The 22769-nt window shown below is 45.3% G+C and overlaps 1 protein-coding gene across 1 annotated transcript in view; it reads left to right on the forward strand.

Annotated features, from left to right (window-relative positions):
• LOC135544687 (F-box/LRR-repeat protein 17-like) overlaps positions 1-22769 on the forward strand; it is a 315158-nt gene that overhangs the window by 206342 nt on the left and 86047 nt on the right. The window contains exon 9 of the mRNA XM_064972507.1: positions 7902-7978. Coding sequence (XP_064828579.1) covers positions 7902-7978 — 77 coding nt within the window. The remainder of the gene's footprint in view (positions 1-7901; positions 7979-22769) is intronic.

The raw sequence follows: 22769 nt of genomic DNA on the forward strand, positions 1-22769 counted from the left end.
CCAAAAGGGCAACAGTACAGGCAGGGAAAAGTCTAGAAACGTCGTCCGAGAGATCAGGCAATAGGTTGATAACAGGAAATCCGATATGCTAAAGTACTGGCAGAGAATATGCAAAAGGCGTGGTTAGTGAGATAGGCAAAAACTATCGTACACAGGAGGATTTAAATTACTGGAAAAACTGAGCTCTGAATTTAAGTGTGTCACAAAACAAACAATATCTCTCAATGATGGGGTGCAAAGAACTGAACTAAATAGTGTGTGATAATTACATACAGGTGTGTGAACAGGTGATCAAAATTCAGGTGATTGGGATCTGGAGAATGAGCAGCGTTCAGGGGATCTACGTGTTTGAGAGTTGGAAGTAGACGTTACACCAATAAGCATGACCAGTCCATTGTATTTACATCAACTGGTATTTCCACCAATTATTTCGCAATGGGATTTTTTTGTTTTGTTTCCTGGACAATTTTATTTATCATTTAATGGAAACCCCTTGTGTGTGTTTCTGAGTGTGTGTGCTGTGCTGATTTACCTCTGTGTGTGTTTCTGATTGTGTGTGCTGTGCTGCTTTACCTCTGTGTGTGTTTCTGAGTGTGTGTGCTGTGCTGATTTACCTCTGTGTGTGTTTCTGAGTGTGTGTGCTGTGCTGATTTACCTCTGTGTGTGTTTCTGAGTGTGTGTGCTGTGCTGTGCTGATTTCCCTCTGTGTGTGTTTCTGAGTGTGTGTGCTGTGCTGTGTGTGTTTCTGAGTGTGTGTGGTTCTGATTGTGTGTGTTTCTGTGTGTGTGGTGTGCTGCTTTACCTCTGTGTGTGTTTCTGAGTGTGTGTGCTGTGCTGATTTACCTCTGTGTGTGTTTCTGAGTGTGTGTGCTGTGCTGATTTACCTCTGTGTGTGTTTCTGAGTGTGTGTGCTGTGCTGATTTCCCTCTGTGTGTGTTTCTGATTGTGTGTGCTGTGCTGCTTTACCTCTGTGTGTGTTTCTGAGTGTGTGTGCTGTGCTGATTTACCTCTGTGTGTGTGTCTGAGTGTGTGTGCTGTGCTGATTTCCCTCTGTGTGTGTTTCTGAGTGTGTGTGCTGTGCTGATTTCCCTCTGTGTGTGTTTCTGAGTGTGTGTGCTGTGCTGATTTACCTCTGTGTGTGTTTCTGAGTGTGTGTGCTGTGCTGCTTTACCTCCGTGTGTGTTTCTGAGTGTGTGTGCTGTGCTGCTTTACCTCTGTGTGTGTTTCTGAGTGTGTGTGCTGTGCTGCTTTACCTCTGTGTGTGTGCTGTGCTGATTTACCTCTGTGTGTGTTTCTGAGTGTGTGTGCTGTGCTGTGCTGATTTCCCTCTGTGTGTGTTTCTGAGTGTGTGTGCTGTGCTGTGCTGATTTCCCTCTGTGTGTGTTTCTGAGTGTGTGTGTGCTGTGCTGTGCTGATTTCCCTCTGTGTGTGTTTCTGTGTGTGTGCTGTGCTGTGCTGATTTCCCTCTGTGTGTGTTTCTGAGTGTGTGTGCTGTGCTGATTTACCTCTGTGTGTGTTTCTGAGTGTGTGTGCTGTGCTGTGCTGATTTCCCTCTGTGTGTGAGGAGACGGTTGTATTATTGTTTACCTATGTAAATGTGACAGTGACAGGGAGTCAAAACACTCTGAGCCCCAGGGAGACACCACCAGGCACATCTCACGCTCTCTCTCTCGCATTCTCTCTCTCGCATTCTCTCTCTCGTACTCTCTCTTGCATTCTCTCTCTCTCTCTCTTGCACTCTCTCTCTTTGTGTGTCACACTCTTCTCGCTCACATGCTCTCTCACTCTGTGTCTCACTTCTCTTGCTCTCTCCACCTCTCACTTTCTCTCTTCACTTCCTTTCTCTCTCTCCTCTCTTGTACAGTCGCGTCATACACAGAGCTGTTCTGTTTTCTTGTCTGAATTCTGTGTTTTGTGAAGTGTTTTATTGTCTTGCCTACAGTTAATTTATGTGTTTTCCAATTCTCATTCTCTTTGCTCATCTCCTCTGTTGTCACTTCTTCATCACTTCTTTCTCACTCGTTCTCTCTTCATTTTCTACCTCTCTCTCTCTTTATTCTATGCCACTCACACTAATCACTCAGCTGTGGAGTCGTTTTGTTGTCATAGCAACTCCTTTGTTGTCATAGTAACTCCCCTTGTTGGCTGTTGAGGGTTGAGCCAGTAGCGGGTAGCAACAGGTAGTCGAACACAGAGTTCTGGACACTAATTGGCCCGTCATATTCCTTGATACAAATGTAGGAACGCCTATGAAGCATTTATCGCTTTACCTTACTGGACAAAAAAAGATCAATGCTCAAACAAGCACAGAAGAATACAACATGAATACAAGAGTCAACCACTTATGGGTTCAGAAACATATATTCCTACACACGGTCCAGTCCTAAGTGAAGCCATAGTAATGCCTGTACATCTCCCATCATCATTCTTACCCCACCAGCAGCACTAGGCACTAGGACTACCGGTACATTTATATATTGTAGCATAGATATATTTTGCGTACTAAGCCCCTCTTCCAGTGTGTTACCTTCTCTCGGTGTTCTAGTGGGCACACTCCGCCCAGGGCCTTTTGTCATGGTAGCTCGACATGATTGAAAGAGAGTGGATCACTAATTCATGTCAGCTGAGCGCGGGACATGAGCATGGGGGAACCCAAGGGTAGGCAGGTGCTTGTTGCTTCTCAATCAGGGGGGGATTCTTTAATGTGACACGCACTGTGCCGTCTTCCTCCTTAGATTCTCTCCTCGCCTCTACTCTTCATCGCCTCTCATCCCAGCTGGGTCTCATGAAAGACCTCTCAGGCTCACTGTCTAATTTTTAATTTTTTTTGCCTCTATCAATCTCTCGTGCTATCGCTCGCTCTCTTCCTCAATTTTTGTCTCTCTCTTTCTCTCTCTCTGTGTCTCTCTCTCTCTCTGCATTTCTCTCCCTCTGCCTCTCTGTCTGTCTCTCACTTTCTCTCTCTCTCTCTCTGCATTTCTCTCCCTCTGCCTCTCTGTCTGTCTCTCACTTTCTCTCTCGCTCTCTCTGCATCTCTCTCCCTCTGCCTCTCTGTCTGCCCCCCCCCCCCTTTTCTCCGATGTTGGCTCTAATTGGGTTTGCCCTGACCCCAGAGATCAGGGTACACAGTAACAAGCTCTCGGAGGAAACATCACTCTCCTCCCTCATCCCTCGATCCGTTACCCCTCTATCGCTGCTCAATGTGCTCATTTGTCAGCCTGGATGGTCACTAATGCTGCAGCACTAATATACTCCACGGAGAATAATGATCCATGGGACTTAATGGTTCTTCCGTCTCAGTTCCCCAGTTTGACTGGTGGGTCAGTTTGACCAGTTGGCTCTACTTCTCACGTTTGATGAGATCTGAGTGGGTCTTTGCTGTTTTCTCTACCACAGATAGAGTGTGTCGGCGTGTCAGGTTCCCCGTTTTTGTCCAGAACGGCGCCACGTTTCGCGGAATAACCTAATTAGTGGAGCTGTGTGCATTTGAACTCGTACAAGACAAACATTTACAGTTTAGAATGAGCCGGTAACGGGTTTAGAGTGGCCTATTTGGAATGACCGCATGTCTATTAGAGGGCATGGTTCACGGTCTGGACTGCGTATCAGGTCACCTCAGCTGTGGGGGAGTGGGGTTTGCAGGGATATGGAAACGGCATTAGTTGTGTGGAGAGCAATGTACTGTCGCCTGATGGTCTAACAATGGTCCTCGATGATCTTTTCATGGGCGCCACTGAAACGCATCAAACTGCAGTAAATTTACAGAAATCTTTTTCCTCCATTTGGATAATCGTCTTCAGTGGAAATGGAAAGAGAGGTGGATGCGAGGGAGAGGAGATGGGAGGGAGAGGCACAATGCAATATAAAAGGTTCTCTATCTATGTAGATTCAGACCAGTGAACTCAAGCTAATGGGGTGGGGTCCATGTTGGGAGGCAGATTCACTCGATACAGCCAGAATAGTCCATGTACCCATTCTTGTTGCTACTGTCACATATGCTTTTCTTATTGGCTTTTATCTTTGAGTCTTCCGTTTGCAAATGTGTCACGCCACAAGGTGTAATACGTGAGAATACTTATCCATGTCGTGTTTCATATGCGAGAGCATATTTATCATATCACATAAAGACTGGAGAATCAAAGATGGGCCCGGTAAATGCGATTTGTCTCAATTCAACTGGAAATGTGTTGTATTGACTCTCCAGTGAAATTGTGTAACCCAAATAGCGCCCTATTCCCTACAGTACACTTAATGGGCACTGGTCAAAAGTGGTACACGATCGGGAATAGGGTGCCATTTGGGACCGAAGCCATGGAACAATGGAATAGTTTTCTACTTGTGATCCTGATTCTCTGGAGGGAGTGTGTGACATGAGGTGTTTGTGATGATGGGGATTGAAGGTTCTATCCTGTGACAGTGTTCTACTCCTTCCTGTTGTCACAGGGTACCATTGTTCGACATGTCATCACATTGTCACAAAAATCATTGACTTGGAAAACATGAGTATTATTCAGATTAGGTCCTGTTGTCATAAAGCTTTACACAATTACATCAGATCTTTTCACATCAGATATTCTTCAAAAGACCCATATATGATGTGAAAAGATCTGATGTAATTGGTCAAAAGATCAGAATTAGGCTGCCTGTGTCAACACAGCCTAAATCCCAATTCAAACGGAAAGCATTTGGAAATAGAATGCGTTTGACTGAATGACAGAGAAAAGACGGGCCGCGAGCCTCAACAGTGTCTACAGCATCATACTGTAGCTTATGAAATTAGAAAGCAAGTCTATTTTTCTGGCGTCTACGTGGAGCAATACTGGTAAAGTAAGCAGATAAAATGTGAGGGTCGTTTGTAGGAAAGGAATTAGTTGAGTTGTTCAAATGATATTGGTCACATACACATATTTAGCAGAAGTTATTGCGGGTGTAGCGAAATGCTTGTGTTCCTAGCTCCAACAGTGCAGTAGTATCTAACAGTTCACAACAATACACACAAATCTAAAGTAGAAGAATAGAGTTAAGAAATATATAAATATTAGGACGAGCTGTCGGAGTGGCATTAACTAAAATACAGTAGAATATAATACAGTATATATATATATATATATATATATATGAAATGAGTAAATCAGTATGTAAAACATAATTGAAGTGATGAGTGTTCCATTATTAAAATAACTGTGTCTATAGGTCAGCAGTCTCTAAGGTGCAGGGTTGATTAACTGGGTGTTAGCCAGCTAGTGATGGCTATTTAACAGTCTGACGGCCTTGAGATAGAAGCTGTTTTTCAGTTGTTTTTCAGCTTTGATGCACCTGTACTGACCTCGCCTTCTGGATGGTAGGGTTGGGAACAGGCAGTGGCTCTGGTGGTTGATGTCCTTGATGATCTTTTTGGCCTTCCTGTGACATCAGGTGCTATAGGTGTCCTGGAGGACAGGTAGTTTGCCCCCGGTGATGTGTTGGGCAGACCGCACCACCCTCTGGAGAGCCCTGCGGTTGCGGGCAGTGGAGTTGCCATACCAGGCTGTGACAGGATGCTCTCAATTGTGCATCTGTAAAGGTTTGTGAGGGTCTTAGGGGCCAAGCCGAATTTCTTCAGCCACCTGCTGTTGCGCCTTCTTCACAACACTGTCTGTGTTGGTGGACCATTTCAGATCGTCGGTGATGTGAAGCTTTCCACCTTCTCCCACTGCGGTCCCATCGATGTGGATATGGGCGTGCTCTCTCTGCTCTCTCTGAAGTCCACGATCAGCACCTTTGTTTTGTTGACGTTGAGGGAGAGGTTATTTTCCTGGCACCACTCTACCAGGGCCCTCACCTCCTCCTTGTAGGCTGTCTCGTCATTGTTGGTAATCAGGCCTACAACTGTTGTGTCGTCTGGACACTTGATTATTGAGTCGGAGGTGTACGTGGCCATGCAGTCATGGGTGAACAGGGAGTACAGTACAGGAGGGCGCGGCCCGTCAGGAAGTCCAGGACCCAGTTGCACAGGGCGGGGTTCAGACCCAGGGCCCAGAGCTTAATGATGCGCTTGGAGGGTACTATTGTGTTGAATGCTGAGCTACAGTTAATGAACAGCATTCTTACATGGGTATTCCTCTTGCCCAGATGGGATAGGGCAGTGTGTAGTGTGATGGCGATTGCGTCATCCGTGGATCTGTTGGTGCGGTATGCAAATTGTAGTGGGTCTAGAGTGACAGGTAAGGTAGAGGTGATATGATCCTTGACTAGTCTCTCAAAGCACTTCACGATGACAGAAGTGGGTGCTTCGGGGCGATAGTCATTTAGTTCAGTTACCTTTGCCTTCTTGGCTACAGGAACGATGGTGGCCATCATGAAGCATGTGGGGACAACAGACTGGGATAGTGAGCGATTGAATATGTCCGTAAACACACCAGCCAGCTGGTCTGCGCATGCTCTGAGGACGCGGCTAGGGATACCATCTGGGCCGGCAGCCTTGCAAGGGTTAACACGCTTTAATGTCGGCCAGGGAGAACGAGAGCCCACAGTACTTGGGAGCGGGCCGCATCGGTGGCACTGTGTTATCCTAAAAGCGGGCGAAGAAGGTGTTTAGCTTGTCTGGGAGCATGACGTCGGTGTCCGCGACACGGCTGGTTTTCCCTTTGTAATCCGTGTTTGTCTGTACACCCTGCCACATACGTACCTGTGTTTCGATCTTCCCTATGCTATGTAGACTAAAGACGTAGTTTAAAATGTATTGGGCTGTAAGCTAAGGTTTGTCAGTCAAATAAGTTACATGTTTTGAAACAATTTGCAGTCTACCTGTGGTTATTTCGATCGTAGGCATATAGCCTAGGCAGGTTATGTCTGGAAAACTCAAGGACTCTGATTTCAAAAGAGAATAATGTTCATGTAGAAGAGAGAGACTTGTAGAAGAGAGAGACTCGCAATTATATGCTACAAACGTCCTCCTGAGCAAGCAAAGCAAGGTGAGTCGAAGGTGAGTCAAAAGGAACCCTGTCCCAGGGCCTGCGTATCAACTGTTTATTGTGGAACAGTTATGCTGGCATACGCTACGCAGTGTATGTGAATTGACGCTGGCTACTCTACCATGCACCTTTCATGCCATTGACGGGCCGTGATTTCGGCTTAAAAGACTCTATTCAGAGATGCTTTTATGAATACAGGCCCAGAACTTGAAAGGCCCAGCGTTCAGCTGTAGGAGACAGTGGGGCGTCATAATATCCCTCTCTAACCTCATGGGAAAGCCCCCGTGTGCATTTGACGAAATGAAATATGCAGCATAATCAGGACCGAAAAAACATCTGAGGGTTTTGCTGAAGGTTAATGGGTCAAACGCATTGATCAAACCAGTGTTGCTAACTCTCGGCTCATTAGGACCATTTACAGGAAATCATCTGAAACAGCTTCTCTGATCTTCCTCCGGCCTCCCCTGGAGTGCGCGCACACCCACGCGCGCGCTCACGCTCGAACGTGCGCACACAGACATGCGTGCACGTACACACATGCGTTCACAGGGGGGGGGGTCTCTAGGGTGCCAGGGTAGAGAGACTGGGCCGAATGCAGATATTCCACCACTGAGCTCCTTTTGAAGTGTAAAAACACACACACACACACACACCCTCCCCGTCCGCTGCGTTATCGTAGGCCCTGGTCTGTGGGCTCTAATGAGAGCAGATCATGGTTAATTATTGATCAGTGTAAGTGTTAGGAGAAGCACACAGTGAATATATGAACAGATATGTCCCTGGAGCTGTCATGGTTAACCTATAGTGGCCTGCCTGCCGTGAGTGCGTGCATGTGTGTGTGCGTAGAAGTCATAAGCGTAGAACCAGACCCTGTGTGTTTTGAAAACTATTCGGGTGATCCGGAGCTTTCCTCTCATCCCCCCCTGTTTCTCTGTCTCTTCCTCCCAGGTGTGTGGAGATCATCGCCAAGGAGGGGAGGAGCCTCAAAGAACTCTACCTGGTCTCCTGCAAGATCACAGACCACGGTAAAAAAAAATGACATTCTATATGCTATATTTCTATAACTAACTTTATGAACAGTCTGACGGGGCGTTTGGGTGAGAGTTACTGTACTGTGTGTGTGTGTGTGTGTGTGTGTGTGTGTGTGTGTGTGTGTGCGCGCGCTCCAGGGCTTTCATTGAGTAACTTCCATCTAAGCTGACCTCAGAAAGATGACTGTGTGTCTCTTCCTCTGTGCTCTGTCCTCTCTCTCACCCCTTTCACCTCTACTGGCATCATCTGAAAACCTCATCTATATTCCACACATACTGGATCTGATCTCAAATCAGTCTGAACTTCTCTCTCTCTCCTCTGGAAGAATTGTAATACAATTCAATTCAAGGGCTTTATTGGCATGGGAAACATGTGTTAACATTGCCAAAGCAAGTAAGGTAGATAATATATAAAGTGAATATATAAAGTGAAATAAACAATAAAAATTAACAGTAAACATCACACATACAGAAGTTTCAAAACAATAAAGACATTACAAATGTCTAATTATATATATATATATATATACAGTGTTTTAACAATGTACAAATGGTAAAGGACACAATATAAAAATAAATAAGCATAGATATGGGTTGTATTTACAATGGTGTGTGTTCTTCACTGGTTGCCCTTTTCTCGTGGCAACAGGTCACAAATCTTGCTGCTCTGATGGCACACTAATACTCCAACTATCACCAGTACAGTAATAGTTTCTAAAACATGTTTGCATGTCCAGACCTTGGTCGTGTGGACGTTTCCACTGCAAACTCACATGACTTATATGTTGGTGTGTTTCCCCCCCAGAGTAAGATCCTATGGTGTCTTAGCCTGGTCTGTGTTGGTCAGGGGAACACTTGTGTTCATGTCTCGAATCGTTCAGGGGTTCCACTGCCATGTGTTTCCCCTCTAGCCGACCCATAGTGAGTGTAATCACTGGACCACTCCCCTTCAGAGTCTCTGTGAACCGTGGACCCGACCACTTGGTAAATGACCACAATAGTACATTAGCGCGCACTCTCTCTCTCTCTTTCTCTCTGTTTCTCTCTCTCTGTTTCACTCTCTCTTTCTGTCTGTCTGTCTCTGTCTGTTTCTATCTCTCTGTCTCTCTCTGTCTTTCTCTCTGTCTCTCTCTCTCTGTCGCTCTGTGTGTGCAACACTCACTACCAGGTTCCAAACGGCCTCTGGCAGCAACGTCAGCACATTAACTTGTTTGTTGGGAGCTTCATGAAATGGGTTTCCTTGGCCGAGCAGCTGCACACAAGCCTAAGATCAACATGCAAAGTGGCGAGCGTCGGCTGGAGCAGTGTAAAGCTCGCCACCATTGGACTCTGGAGCAGTGGAAACGCCTTCTCTGGAGTGACGAATCACGGTTCACCATCTGGCAGTCCAAGAGACCAATATGAATTTGGCGGATGCCAGGAGAACGCTACTTGCCCGTATGCATAGTGACAACTGTAAGGTTTTATGGAGGAGGAATAATGGTCTGGGGCTGTGTTTCATGGTTCAGCCCGGGCCCCTTAGTTCTCGTGAAGGGAAATCTTAACACTACAGAGTACAATGGACATTCTAACTTTGGCAACAGTTTGGGGAAGGCCCTTTACTGTTTCAGCATGACAATTTGACAAGTGTGGAAGAACTTGACAGGCCTGCACAGAGCCCTGACCTCAACCCCATCGAACACATTTGGGATGAATTGGGCAGGCGACTGCGAGCCAGGCCGAATCGCCCAACATCACTCATGCTCTTGTGGCTGACTGGAAGTAAGTTCCCGCAGCAATGCTCCAACATCTAGTGGAAAGCCTTCCCAGAAGAGTGGATGCTATTATAGCAGCAAAGGGTGGACCAACTCCATATTAATGCCCATGATTTCAGAATGAGATGTTCCCGCGAGCAGTTGTCCACATACTTTTGGTCGTGTATGTTTGTGTGCGTGGCCGAATAGAGACGCCCTCCAAGATCTAATAGAATAATGGTTTGCTTTCCTGCTCCAGCCTTTGATAAATGCAATCAAAGCACTGAGCTTTCCATCTGCCATTCTGGGCCAGTCTGTTCCGCCCATCTCCTACTCAAATGACTCTATATTAATGGCCTCTTGAACAACATTTGAGATGTCCACAAGCCCCTTGTGATTAAGTGTTCCGTTTTCCCCCGTCATTCGCTTCCTGCGTGTTTGCTTTTTTTTCGAGAGAATGGGGGAGGGGGCGAGGGAGGGGGGTAGAGAGAGAAAAAGAGAAGGAAGGAAAGAGCTTTTGGTAATGGACATGTCATTACACTTTAAACTTCTAATGATGTTATTCAAAACAACTCATTTCGCTTGTGATGTATCAGGTTGTAACAGCAGAGATGTAGGGGAGAGAGAAAAGGGACCAATTGTATGGCACTAACCTGGCAGGATATACTAAAGTCATTTACTCTCATACTGAAAGCCCCTATTAGGCCTGATAACCAAAACCTCCTGGCCTCGCTTAGTCCAACACACACACACACACACACACACCAAATGCATGCTTCTAACTGTACATCCCTGCCTTCCTTATGTTCATTGCATTGGTAAATGTCAAAAAATACAACCGCCAAAATAAATACCAAAGTTTAAGAAATATGTTAATATGCAGTTCACACACACACTACACACACTACACACACTCCTAACTGAAACCTCATGTCGTGGTTAAGCCCTCTTTCATGTCGTTTGGTCAGTAATTGTGTTGAGAACAGGCTAAAGCACTGCCGGGCCTGCCTGGATTTACAGCAATGACACACACTTCCCCTCTCTAACTACTCTGCTGTGAGTGACGCACACTCTCTCTCTCTGTCTCTCTCTGTCTCTCTCTGTCTCTCTCTGTCTCTGTCTCTTTCTGTCTCTTTCTGTCTCTCTCTCTCTCTCTCTCTCTCTCTGTGTCTCTCTGTCTGTCTCTCTCACACACACACACACACACACACACACACACACACACACACAATGGGCTGGGCTGTGATGAAGCTGTTACTCGAGGGTTTATGAGAGTGATGTGTACCTGAGTGAGACAGTCTTAGAGACTGCTGTGGAGGGAGCAGTGTTAGAGACTGCTGTGGAGGGAGCAGCGTTAGACTGCTGTGGAGGGAGCAGCGTTAGAGACTGCTGTGGAGGGAGCAGAGTTAGAGACTGCTGTGGAGGGAGCAGCGTTAGAGATGGCTGTGGAGGGAGCAGAGTTAGACTGCTGTGGAGGGAGCAGCATTACACCACCCAATTCGGACACACACAAATTGATTTTGATTTTGTCAACCGGAACAGGTCAAAAACTTTTAGACATTTATGGCAATTTAGCTAGCTAGCTTACAGTTGCTAGGTAATTTGTCCATGGATATACATTTTGGGTTGTTATTTTACCCGAAATGCACAAGGTCCTCTACTCTGACAATTAATTCACATATAAAACGGCCGTTTCTAGTCATCTCTCCTCCTTCCAGGCTTTTTCTTCTTTGGACTTTATATGGCGATTGGCAACTAACTTTCATAATAAGGTATATTACCACAACCGACCTCAGTTCATCTTTCAATCAATCACCCAATGAGTTGGGTATAAAAACCAATGAGGAGATGGGAGAGGCAGGACTTGTATCACGTTCTGCGTCACAAATAGAGGTGACGCAGAACAAATAGAGGTGACGCAGAACAAATAGAGGTGACGCAGAACAAATAGAAGTGGCGCAGAACAAATAGAAGTGACGCAGAACAAATAGAAGTGACGTAGAACAAATAGAAGTGACGTAGAACAAATAGAAGTGACGCAGAACAGATAGAGGTGACACAGAACAAATAGAGGTGACGCAGAACAAATAGAGGTGACGCAGAACAAATAGAGGTGACGCAGAACAAATAGAGGTGACGCAGAACAAATAGAGGTGACGCAGAACGAATAGAGGTGACGCAGAACGAATAGAGGTGACGCAGAACGAATAGAGGTGACGCAGAACAAATAGAGGTGACGCAGAACAAATAGAGGTGACGCAGAACAAATAGAGGTGATGCAGAACTTCTGGCAAACGCAGACGCCCGTTAACAAGCGCAAGCAGTGTGGGTGCAATGATTGAATAACATGTATGTGTACATTTATTTTGCGACACTCGAGCACGCTACGAGACCGGTGTGGTCAGCATGTTAGAGACTGTTGTGGAGGGAGCAGCATTAGAGACCGTGGCAACAGGACAGAAGACATGCCACGATGCAAACACCTAAACACACCTCCACACTCTGTTTATCTCTGTTTTTCTTTCTCTCTCTGTTTCTCTGTAGATGCCGGCAGACATTTGCTTCATTCCCAGCTCAGCTTTGCTGTTAACGGTCTTCTCTCTCTTTCTCTCCTTCTTTCTCTCTCTCCTCTCTTTTCTTTCTCTCTCCCCACACACACACACACACACACACACACACACACACACACACACACACACACACACACACACACACACACCCAGCACTATCCACCAGTAAAGACCATTTCAGGTGACTGCATCCTTTCACAACATAGCTCTCAGTGGTATTTGGGAAAACTAGCAGCCACACAACCATTACCCAGAACCCTCTCCTCTCTCAAGAAATTGGAAAGTGCCCACCTGTATGTTTCCTCACGGTCACTGTCAACGTTTGTTGACAATTTTGTCGTCTTGGTTTGGAAAGAAAAACAGGCCTAGATGTTGTTTTTGTGGGAGCTGTATTCGGAATGTTTGCGACCATCATGGACATACAACATGTCTGTTTTAAAAAGTGACCTTTTGTTCATTGCCATTTTGAGCACTTAAATCTAAGAGTATGAGGAAAGCACTTTAAAAGCTTATTTCCTAAGAAGATGAGAGGTATTTGAAGTGCAGCTAGATGTGTGTCCTTATATCTCAACCTGGTGTTGAACTAGCCTTGTTCATTGAGTGCTTGGTGCATGTTTTGAACTCACCTTGTTCATGAGTGCTGGGCACAGGACATGTTTTGTGTTGAACTACCCTTGTACCCGAGTGCTGGGTACATCTGCGTCCTCCTGAACAGATGTTGAGAGCCAGGGACATGATGTGGATGGGTCTCTCTTTATCAACCAATATTAATCTCTCTGAGTGGCCATCTGCATTTAAGACCTAAAGCTCAATACCTGACCACGATCATGTCACATCAATATCCAGCTCAACTCTGCCGTCAGCCGTCTCATTGAAAAGCCCATATGATTTTGTGCGCTTGCGTGTGCATATAAGGTGCGTGTGTGTGATGTTTCTCCATTGCCCTGCCGAAACATGACGCTGATTAGGAAGCGTGTAAGACCTCTCTCTCTCTCTCCCTGCCAATCCCATGTATCGATCCCGTCTCCTCTGTCTGTCTCTATAATGGAAGTGGACAGGGGAGTGTTTGCCCGAGAGTCACTTGGTTCCAGTGTTCGTTTATGTGGTTGTGTTGCTGCCAGTCGAAAGGATATTCAGGGGAATCTGTTGGTGCGTGTTCCCTCTGTCACAGGGCTTTACCATGTGTTACACAGTCAGTCCATCGTTAAGAGCGGGCCCAGACCCAAGGTTGATAACTGCTGCGGGTATTCGAGCGTTGGGCCAGGAACCGAAAGGTCGCTGGTTCGAATCCTCGAGCCGACTCGCTGAAATAGCTGAGCGAGGCACTTAACCCTAATTGATCCTCTAAGCCACTCTGGATAAGAGCGCCTGCTAAATGACTGAAGTGTACAAATGTAAATGTCGCCCTAGCAAGAGAAGTCTGTACCCCTACTGTGTTTTAAGGTCTTTCACCTGAAATACTCTTTAGCCCCGTGGCCTACCGACCTGCTCTGGAATGATGCAAGCTTGTAAAAACCTCTCTCATACTGCCTATCCTGTGTATCGATTACTTCTCCTCGGTCTGTCTGACTGCTTTCTCCAAGTAAGAGAACCTTGAGACCTTTATTGACTTACGGTAGTCATCCATTCCTCTATTTTCCTGTCCTCCACCTTCCTCGGCTCTCCCTGGTCTGTCGTGTGTACAGCGCATTCGGAAAGCACTCAGACCCCTTCACTTTTTCCACATTTTGTCACGTTACAGCCTTATTCTAAAATTGATTACATAGTTTTTCCCCCCTCATCAATCTACACACAATACCCCTTAATGACAAAGCAAAAACAGGTTTTTAGAAAATGTTGCTCAATAAAATATTTAAAAAACGGAAATATCACATTTACGTAAGTATTCAGACCCTTTCCCCAGTACTTTGTTGAATAACCTTTTGCTGCGATTATAGCCTCGAGTTGTCTTGGGTACTAGCTTGGCACACCTGTATTTGGGGAGTTTCTCCCATTCTTCTCTGCAGATCCTCTCAAGCTCTTCCAGGTTGGATGGGGAGCGTTGCTGCACAGCTATTTTCAGGTCTCTCAGAGATTGAGCAGATTTTCATGAAGGATCTATCAGTGCTTTGCTCTGTTCATCTTTGCTTTGATCCTGACTAGTCTCCCAGTCCCTATGGCTGAAAAACATCTCTACAGCATGATGCTGCCACCACCATACTTCACCATAGGTATGGTGTCAGGTTTCGTACAGATGTGAAGCTTGGCATTCAGGCCAAATAGTTCAATCTTGGTTTCATCAGACCAGAGAATCTTGTTTCTCATGGTTTGAGAGTCTTTAGGTGACTTTTTGCAAGTGGGCTGTCATGTGCCTTTTACTGAGAAGTGGCTTCCGACTGGCCACTCTACCATAAAGACCTGATTGGTGTAGTGCTGGTTGTCCTTCTGGAAGGTTCTCACATCTCAACAGAGAAACTCTGGAGCTCTGTCAGAGTGACCATCTGGTTCATGTTAACCTCCCTTACCAAGGCTCTTCTCCCTCACCAAGGCTCTTCTCCCTCGATGGCTCAGTTTGGTCGGGCGACCAACTCCAGGAAGAGTCTTGGTGGTTCGAAACTTCTTCCATTTAAGAATGCTGCAGACATTTTTTGGTACCCTTCCCCAGATCTGTGCCTCAACACAATCCTGTCTTGGAGCTTCCACCTCATGGCTTGGTTTTTGCTCTGACATGCACAGTCAACTGTGGGACCTTATATAGACAGGTGTGCCTTTCCAAATCATGTCCAATCAGTAAAATTTTCAACAGGTGGACTCCAATCAAGTTGTCGAAAAATCTCAAGGACGATCAATGGAAACAGGACGCACCTGAGCTCAATTTCGAGTCTCACAGCAAAGGGTCTGAATAATTATGTAAAGAAGGTATTTCAGTTTTTTATTTCTAATACATTTGCAAACATTTCTGAACCTGTTTTCACATTGTCATTATGGGCTATTCTGTGTAGATTGCCGAGGATTTTATGTATTTCATACATTTTTGAATGAGGCTGTAACGTAACAAAATGTGGGAAAAGTCGAGGTGTCTGAATACTTTCAGAAGGCTCTGTATCTGGGAGTGTGAGAAGGGGAGTGAAAGCCCTGTGTGTGTCTGGCGTTATCTTGTTGCGGTTGTGTGGACGGATGCATGTTATCTGTCCTGTTTAGAAAGTCCTGATAAGGACTGCCCTCTGTGGTGCCTGAATAAAGAGGAGGCCCTTCTCTCGCTCGTGTGAGTGTGTTCATCTGTATGCATATACCCTGAACGGAGGACGCCACCTATGATCTCCCTTGCTTTCCCATTCCCTTTTTCTCCCTCCGGTACTCTTTCATTCTCTCATACCCCCCCCCCCCCCAGCACTCCCTTTCCTTCCTCTGTTTTCCTCTCTTCGTCCCTCTCTCCATCCCCCTCTCCGTTCTCTCTTTCATCTGAAAGGTAAACTGTTAGCGTGCTAGACGTTGATATACGGTGTTTCTCTGTCACTTCCCTCTGGTAGGCTCACAGGAATAGAGTGGTCTGCTGCTCTCCGGGTGACGCGAGTGAGTGGGTCGGTTTGTTTCCCTGCACACAGCCCGGGGGGTAATATAAACCCATACACTCGCCATTGCTACCTTTTTATTTCCTAAAGAGGGTGAAATATATGATGCAGGGTTGTGGAGTAACGGATTACAGCTGCGCGATATAGAGGGTCTTGTCTGGCTGCGTCATCGCTTGGTACGGCGAATACAAGGCACCCGACCCCAAGGCACTACAGAGGGTGGTGAGTACGGCCCAGTGCATCACTGGGGCCAGGAGCGCTGCCATTCAGGACCTCTATACCAGGCGGTGTCGGAGGAAGGACCAAAAAATTGTCAAAGACTCTATCCACCCAAGCCATAGACTGTTCTCTCTGCTACTGCACGGCAAGCGGTCCTGCAGTGCTGAGTCCGGCACTAACAGAACCTTGAACAACTTCTACCCGCTAAACAAGACAGCTAAATAGCCAATGAAAAGGTTACCCGGACTACCCACACACTCACACATACTTAGACTGACACCTCAACTCAAATACACACACACACACACACACACATGTTTCTCACTCACCACATACGCTGCTGCTACTGTCTTATCTATCCTGTTGCCCAGTCACTTTACACCTACCTAATCAAATGGCTACCCAGACTATTTGCGTTGTACCCCTCTCTTTTATACTGCTGCTACTTTCTGGTTGTTATCTATGCACAGTCACTTTAACTATACCTTGACTAGCTTGTGCCCCCGCACATTGACTCTGTACCCCTGTATATAGCCTCACTGCTGTCATTTTACTGCTACTCTTTAACTATTTGTAATTTGTTATTTTTTACTTATCTATTTTTGACTAAACACTTATTTTTCTTAACTGCATTGTTGGTTAAGGGCTCGTAAGTACGCATTTCACTGTAAGGTCTACTACACCTGTTGTATTCGGCGCATGTGACAAATATAATTTGATTTGATTTTATAGTACATACACTATATATTTTTTTCAAGATCTATCTTTCACTCTGCGTTGTAAGTAAGAATTTCACTATTAGTCTACACCTGTTGTTTACTAAGCATGTGACAAATAACATTTCATTTTATTTGATGTTATCGATTACAAAAAAACTAACTCGAATCCATTACGTTACCAGCAAAAGCATTGTAATCAGATTACAATTTTTGGGGAAAAACTGTATAATTACTTCTCAGATTATTTTTAAATTCAGAAAGGATGTTTGCGAAACAAATCTTTGACACCTTCTGTTTTTATCAATCACATTCAAATCAACATTAAAACATTTGCAAATTTAAGCAGGTATATGCTTTTGTAGTATTCAGTCCAAGCAATGTCTTCCAATGGTGCAACTGCTGTCATCATCGAAAGATTATCCAACTTGAATAAACGCTTGGAGGTTAGGATGACAGCAGTGGTGTAGCCTAGGGGTGATAGGGATATCACTTACTATTAATAGCTACTTAGTGCATTGGTGTGAATCACACTGCTGCTCTGTCATTTAGATAATTGCGCTTTACGGATTGTGGTTGATGTGGATGGCTGTTCAGAAATGTACACTAATGTTCAAAAGTTTGGGGTCACTTAGAAATGTCCTTGTTTTTGAACTTTTTTGTCCATTAAAATAACATCAAATTGATCAGAAATATAGTGTACACATTGTTAATGTTGTAAATGACGATTGTAGCTGGCAAATTTTTTATGGAATATCTACATAGGCATCAAACATCACTCCTGTGTTCCAATGGCACCAAAGTTTAACATTTCAAAAGGCTAATTGATCATTAGAAAACCTTTTTGCATTTATGTTAGCACAACTGAAAACTGTTGATTAAAGAATCAATAAAACTGGCCTTCTTTAGACTTGTTGAGTATCTGGAGCATCAGCATTTGTGGGTTTGATTGCAGGCTCAAAATTACCTGAAACAAATACCTTTCTTCTGAAACTCGTTAGTCTATTCTTGATCTGAGAAATGAAGGCTATTCCATGCAAAAATATCCCAGAAATGTTCCATATGCACAAAATGCATATTTCTCTCAAATTCTGGTCACAAATTTGTTTACATCCCTGTTAGTGAGCGTTTCTCATTTGCCAAGATATTCCAGCCACCTGACAGATGTGGCATAACAAGAAGCTGATTAAACAGCATGATCATCACACAGGTGCACCTTGTGCTGGGGACAATAAAAGGTCACTCTAAAATGTGCAGTTTTGTCACACAACAGAATGCCACAGATTTCTCAAGTTGTGAAGTAGCAAGCAATTGGCATGCTGACTGCAGGAATATCCACCAAAGCTGTTGCCAGACAATGGAATGTTAATTTCTCTACCATAAGCCGCCTCAAACGTTGTTTTAGAAAATTTGGCAGTACGTCCAACCGGCCACACAACTGCAGACCACGTGTAACCACACCAGCCCAGGACCTCCACACCCGTCTTCTTCACCTGCGGGATCGTCTGAGGGGGAGGTTGGGGGTGCTGAGGCCTATTTATGTCTGTAATAAAGCATTTGTGGGGGAAAACTAATTCTGATTGACTGGGTTTGGCTCCACAGTGGGTCGGCCTATGCCCTCCCAGGCCCACCCATGGCTGCCATAGATTAGGGCCTAATTAACTGTCAATTAGTCAAATCATTGAAATTGTTGCAGTCCTATTCTTGAAGATCAAGGGATATTACATCAATTGGAATGACTGGATATCTGACAGACTTTTGTTTTTAATGTAAAGAAATGGCCTAATCATATTATTATCTGTAGTAGAAAGCAATGGGTTAGAAGAAGCCTATATAACCAACCTATAAAACAAAGATCATCAACTAGATTCATCACCAGGCCCTATATTTTATTGAGCGAATGGTCGGTTGGCCGGAACATAATTACAGATCATGTTTAGACTGCAAATGGACCACAGGAAGCCCAACAGATATGTTTGACTAAAACATAATCATTTCAAACTTTACTTACATTTGTATACGATCATATCTGTCTCTCTATTATGCATGGGAATACTTGGAACATATTTCTTAAATAAAAATCACTTGGAGCTGATTTCCAGTTGTTTTTACAGCCTTTTATGTCCAACAATGTAAATAAAGAAATGTGTATATATTTTCTTTGCTCAGAAAACTTTGAAGGACAAATAAAACCACCCGTAGGCCACTAGTTGGGGAACCCTGCCACAAAATAAAAGGCAACATCCATTTATGGCCAGCTATGTAAACTCTAACATTGATTTATTCTACAATAGATGTCGTTCAATTGGTAATATACATTTCTTCTAATGGCTATTAAGGGCACAAGTAACTAGAAGTAATACGATTACAAACTACATTCTGAGTTTTGGTCATCCAAAAGTTACATTACTGATGACAATTTTTGGACAGGTAACAGATTACATTTAGAAAGTAACATACCCAACCCTGAATGACGTGGACACATTTTTATATTATCACTTTTCCTGCAATAACTGGTACAGGACACATATTGTAGCTGGACTTTGTATTAACGACTATTGATTAAACATAGTTCCTCACTGTTGAGTTTGCAGGAGACAAACAAGATCAACCATTTAGATCATGTAATCTGGTGAAAGTAAATAGTGCCAGCATGGTACCACATCCAGAGGTACATAAAGTATTCACACCACTTGACTTTTTCTACATTTTGTTGCGTTACATCCTGAATTTAAAATGGATTCAATTTAGATTTTTTTTTTTGTCGCTGGCTTACTCACAATACCCCATAATCTCAAGGTACATTTCCATTTTTTTTTTTACAAATTAATGAAATGTCTTGAGTCAATAAGAAGTCGCATAATAAGTGGCATGGACTCTGTGCGCGATAATAGAGTTTAAGATGATTTTTGAGCGACTACCTCATCTCTGTACCTCACACATACAATTATGTCCCTCAATCGAGCAGTGAATTTCAAACACCGATTCAATCACAAAGACCAAGGACATTTTCCAATGCTTCACAAAGAAGCAGACATTGAATATCCCTTTGAGCATGGTGAAATTATTCATGACACTTTGGATGGCGTATTAATACTCTACAAAGATACAAGTGTCCTTCCTAACTCAGTTGCCGGAAAGGGCACCGCTCAAGGATTTCACCATGAGGCCAATGGTGACTTTAAAACACTTGTACAGTGCCTTGCAAAGTATTCACCCCCTCCCTTGGCATTTGTAATCAATTTTAGAATAAGGCTGTAACGTAACATAATGTGGAGAAAGTCAAGGGGTCTTAAATGCACAGTACATTGGCAGAATGGTTGAAAATGACTGAATACCTCTTATGTTTTTACCCAGATCCAAACCCAATGCATGCAGACATTACATCAGTGTGTGTGCGTGCGTGCCTTGTGCGTGTTAATTCAAAATACATGTATTCGTCACATACGCAGTATATAAATGGTGCAGCGAAATGCTTGTTTGCTTGCTCCCTCAACAGTGCTGGACAATAATCAATATCAATAACAAGAGTCAAGTCAAAATACACATTTTGTGTTTTACTCTCCATATATTTAAAGACAGCCGCAGCCAACTGAGTCTGATTTAGTCCGGGAGACTCAGTCATGCAGCCTTGGCTTCGCCTCTCTCTTTCAGGCTTCTTGGTAGACAGATAAACCTCCATAAAGTGCTGTGGTTTGTCCTGCAGGGAGACAGAAAGGAAAATAACATGGTGTGTAGCGACTAGAAAACATGCTATTATAACTGATACATAAACACACACGCGCACTCACACACGCACGCACACACACACACACACACACACGCGTCTCTATCTCCACACATTCCCCATCCTAACCAATGTGGTCGTAATACAGAGCAATGTCTTTATAGTGTGTGTCTTATTGCAGGCAGGGTATTCTCCCCCTGGCATAATAATCCCATAGATTTAGAATGATAATAACACACTTTATGGCTTTTGTACTGTCCTGTGTGCATGTGCGTGTGTGTGTGTGTGTGCGCGTGTGTGTGAGTGCGCGTGTGTGTGAGTGCGCGTGCGCGTGTGTGATTATGTATCAGTTATAATAGCATGTTTTCTAGTCGCTACACACCATGTTATTTTCCTTTCTGTCTCCCTGCAGGACAAACCACAGCACTTTATGGAGGTTTATCTGTGATGTGTCTGTGATATTGCTCTATCATTTTTCTGGGCTGAGGTGGAGATGGGTTCTGCAGGTCACGGCTGTTGGCCATGGGCTGAGGTGGAGATGGGTTCTGCAGGTCACGGCTGTTGGCTGAGGTGGAGATGGGTTCTGCAGGTCACGGCTATTGGCCAGGGGTTGAGGTGGAGATGGGTTCTGCAGGTCACGGCTGTTGGCCATGGGTTGAGGTGGAGATGGGTTCTGCAGGTCACGGCTGTTGGCCATGGGCTGAGGTGGAGATGGGTTCTACAGGTCACGGCTGTTGGCCATGGGCTGAGGTGGAGATGGGTTCTGCAGGTCACGGCTGTTGGCTGAGGTGGAGATGGGTTCTGCAGGTCACGGCTGTTGGCCATGGGTTGAGGTGGAGATGGGTTCTGCAGGTCACGGCTGTTGGCCATGGGCTGAGGTGGAGATGGGTTCTACAGGTCACGGCTGTTGGCCATGGGCTGGGTGGAGATGGGTTCTGCAGGTCACGGCTGTTGGCTGAGGTGGAGATGGGTTCTGCAGGTCACGGCTGTTGGCCATGGGTTGAGGTGGAGATGGGTTCTGCAGGTCACGGCTGTTGGCCATGGGCTGAGGTGGAGATGGGTTCTACAGGTCACGGCTGTTGGCCATGGGCTGAGGTGGAGATGGGTTTTGCAGGTCACGGCTGTTGGCTGAGGTGGAGATGGGTTCTGCAGGTCACGGCTGTTGGCTGAGGTGGAGATGGGTTCTGCAGGTCACGGCTGTTGGCCATGGGTTGAGGTGGAGATGGGTTCTGCAGGTCACGGCTGTTGGCTGAGGTGGAGATGGGTTCTGCAGGTCACGGCTGTTGGCCATGGGTTGAGGTGGAGATGGGTTCTGCAGGTCACGGCTGTTGGCCATGGGTTGAGGTGGAGATGGGTTCTGCAGGTCACGGCTGTTGGCCATGGGTTGAGGTGGAGATGGGTTCTGCAGGTCACGGCTGTTGGCCATGGGTTGAGGTGGAGATGGGTTCTGCAGGTCACGGCTGTTGGCTGAGGTGGAGATGGGTTCTGCAGGTCACGGCTGTTGGCCATGGGCTGAGGGAAGAAATGCTTATTCTGGTCTTACAAGTCAGGACTCTGAGCGGGCTACTACTTTCATTAGGACTCATTGTATTGGTCACTCTAGGCAACAAGCAGGCAACAACATAGAACTCCCCAGGGTAATTTATGCACAAATACACATACCAGGACCCTGTTTCCCAGAAGCATCTTTAAACTTTTTTTTTTTTTATCAAATCTTTTATTAGATGTTTTTTATTTTTTCTATATATATATATATATTTGCTTCTTGACACAATGCCCACTTAACCCAGAAGCCAGCCGCACCAATGTGTCGGAGGAAACGTGCACTGCGCCCGGCCTGCCACCGGAGTCGCGAGTGCGCGATGGGACAAGGACATCCCTGTCGGCCAAACCCTCCCCTAACCCGGACAACACTGGGCCAATTGTGCGCCACCCTATGGGTCTCCCTGTCGCGGCTGGCTGCGACAGTGACTCGAACCCAGAAACAGAGCCTGGACACGAACCCAGAAACTCTACAGCTCGCACTGCGATGCAGTGCCTTAGACCACTGCACCACTCGGGAAGCCCTTCCCAGAAGCATCTTAAGGCTAAGTTCATTGTTAGAACCTTCGTAGGAGCATCTTACGAATCTTTCAACTGTTTCCCAAAACCATCGTTACTAAAGTTGCACTTGAAAACGCACGTTATTTACCGACTGCCTCAGACCACTCGTAAGTGTGTCATTTTCACCCACTGAACAGCTCTGTGACTACCGAAAACATCAGAACAA

This window comes from Oncorhynchus masou, chromosome 1 (genome assembly GCF_036934945.1).
Source record: "Oncorhynchus masou masou isolate Uvic2021 chromosome 1, UVic_Omas_1.1, whole genome shotgun sequence".
NCBI lineage: Eukaryota > Metazoa > Chordata > Actinopteri > Salmoniformes > Salmonidae > Oncorhynchus > Oncorhynchus masou.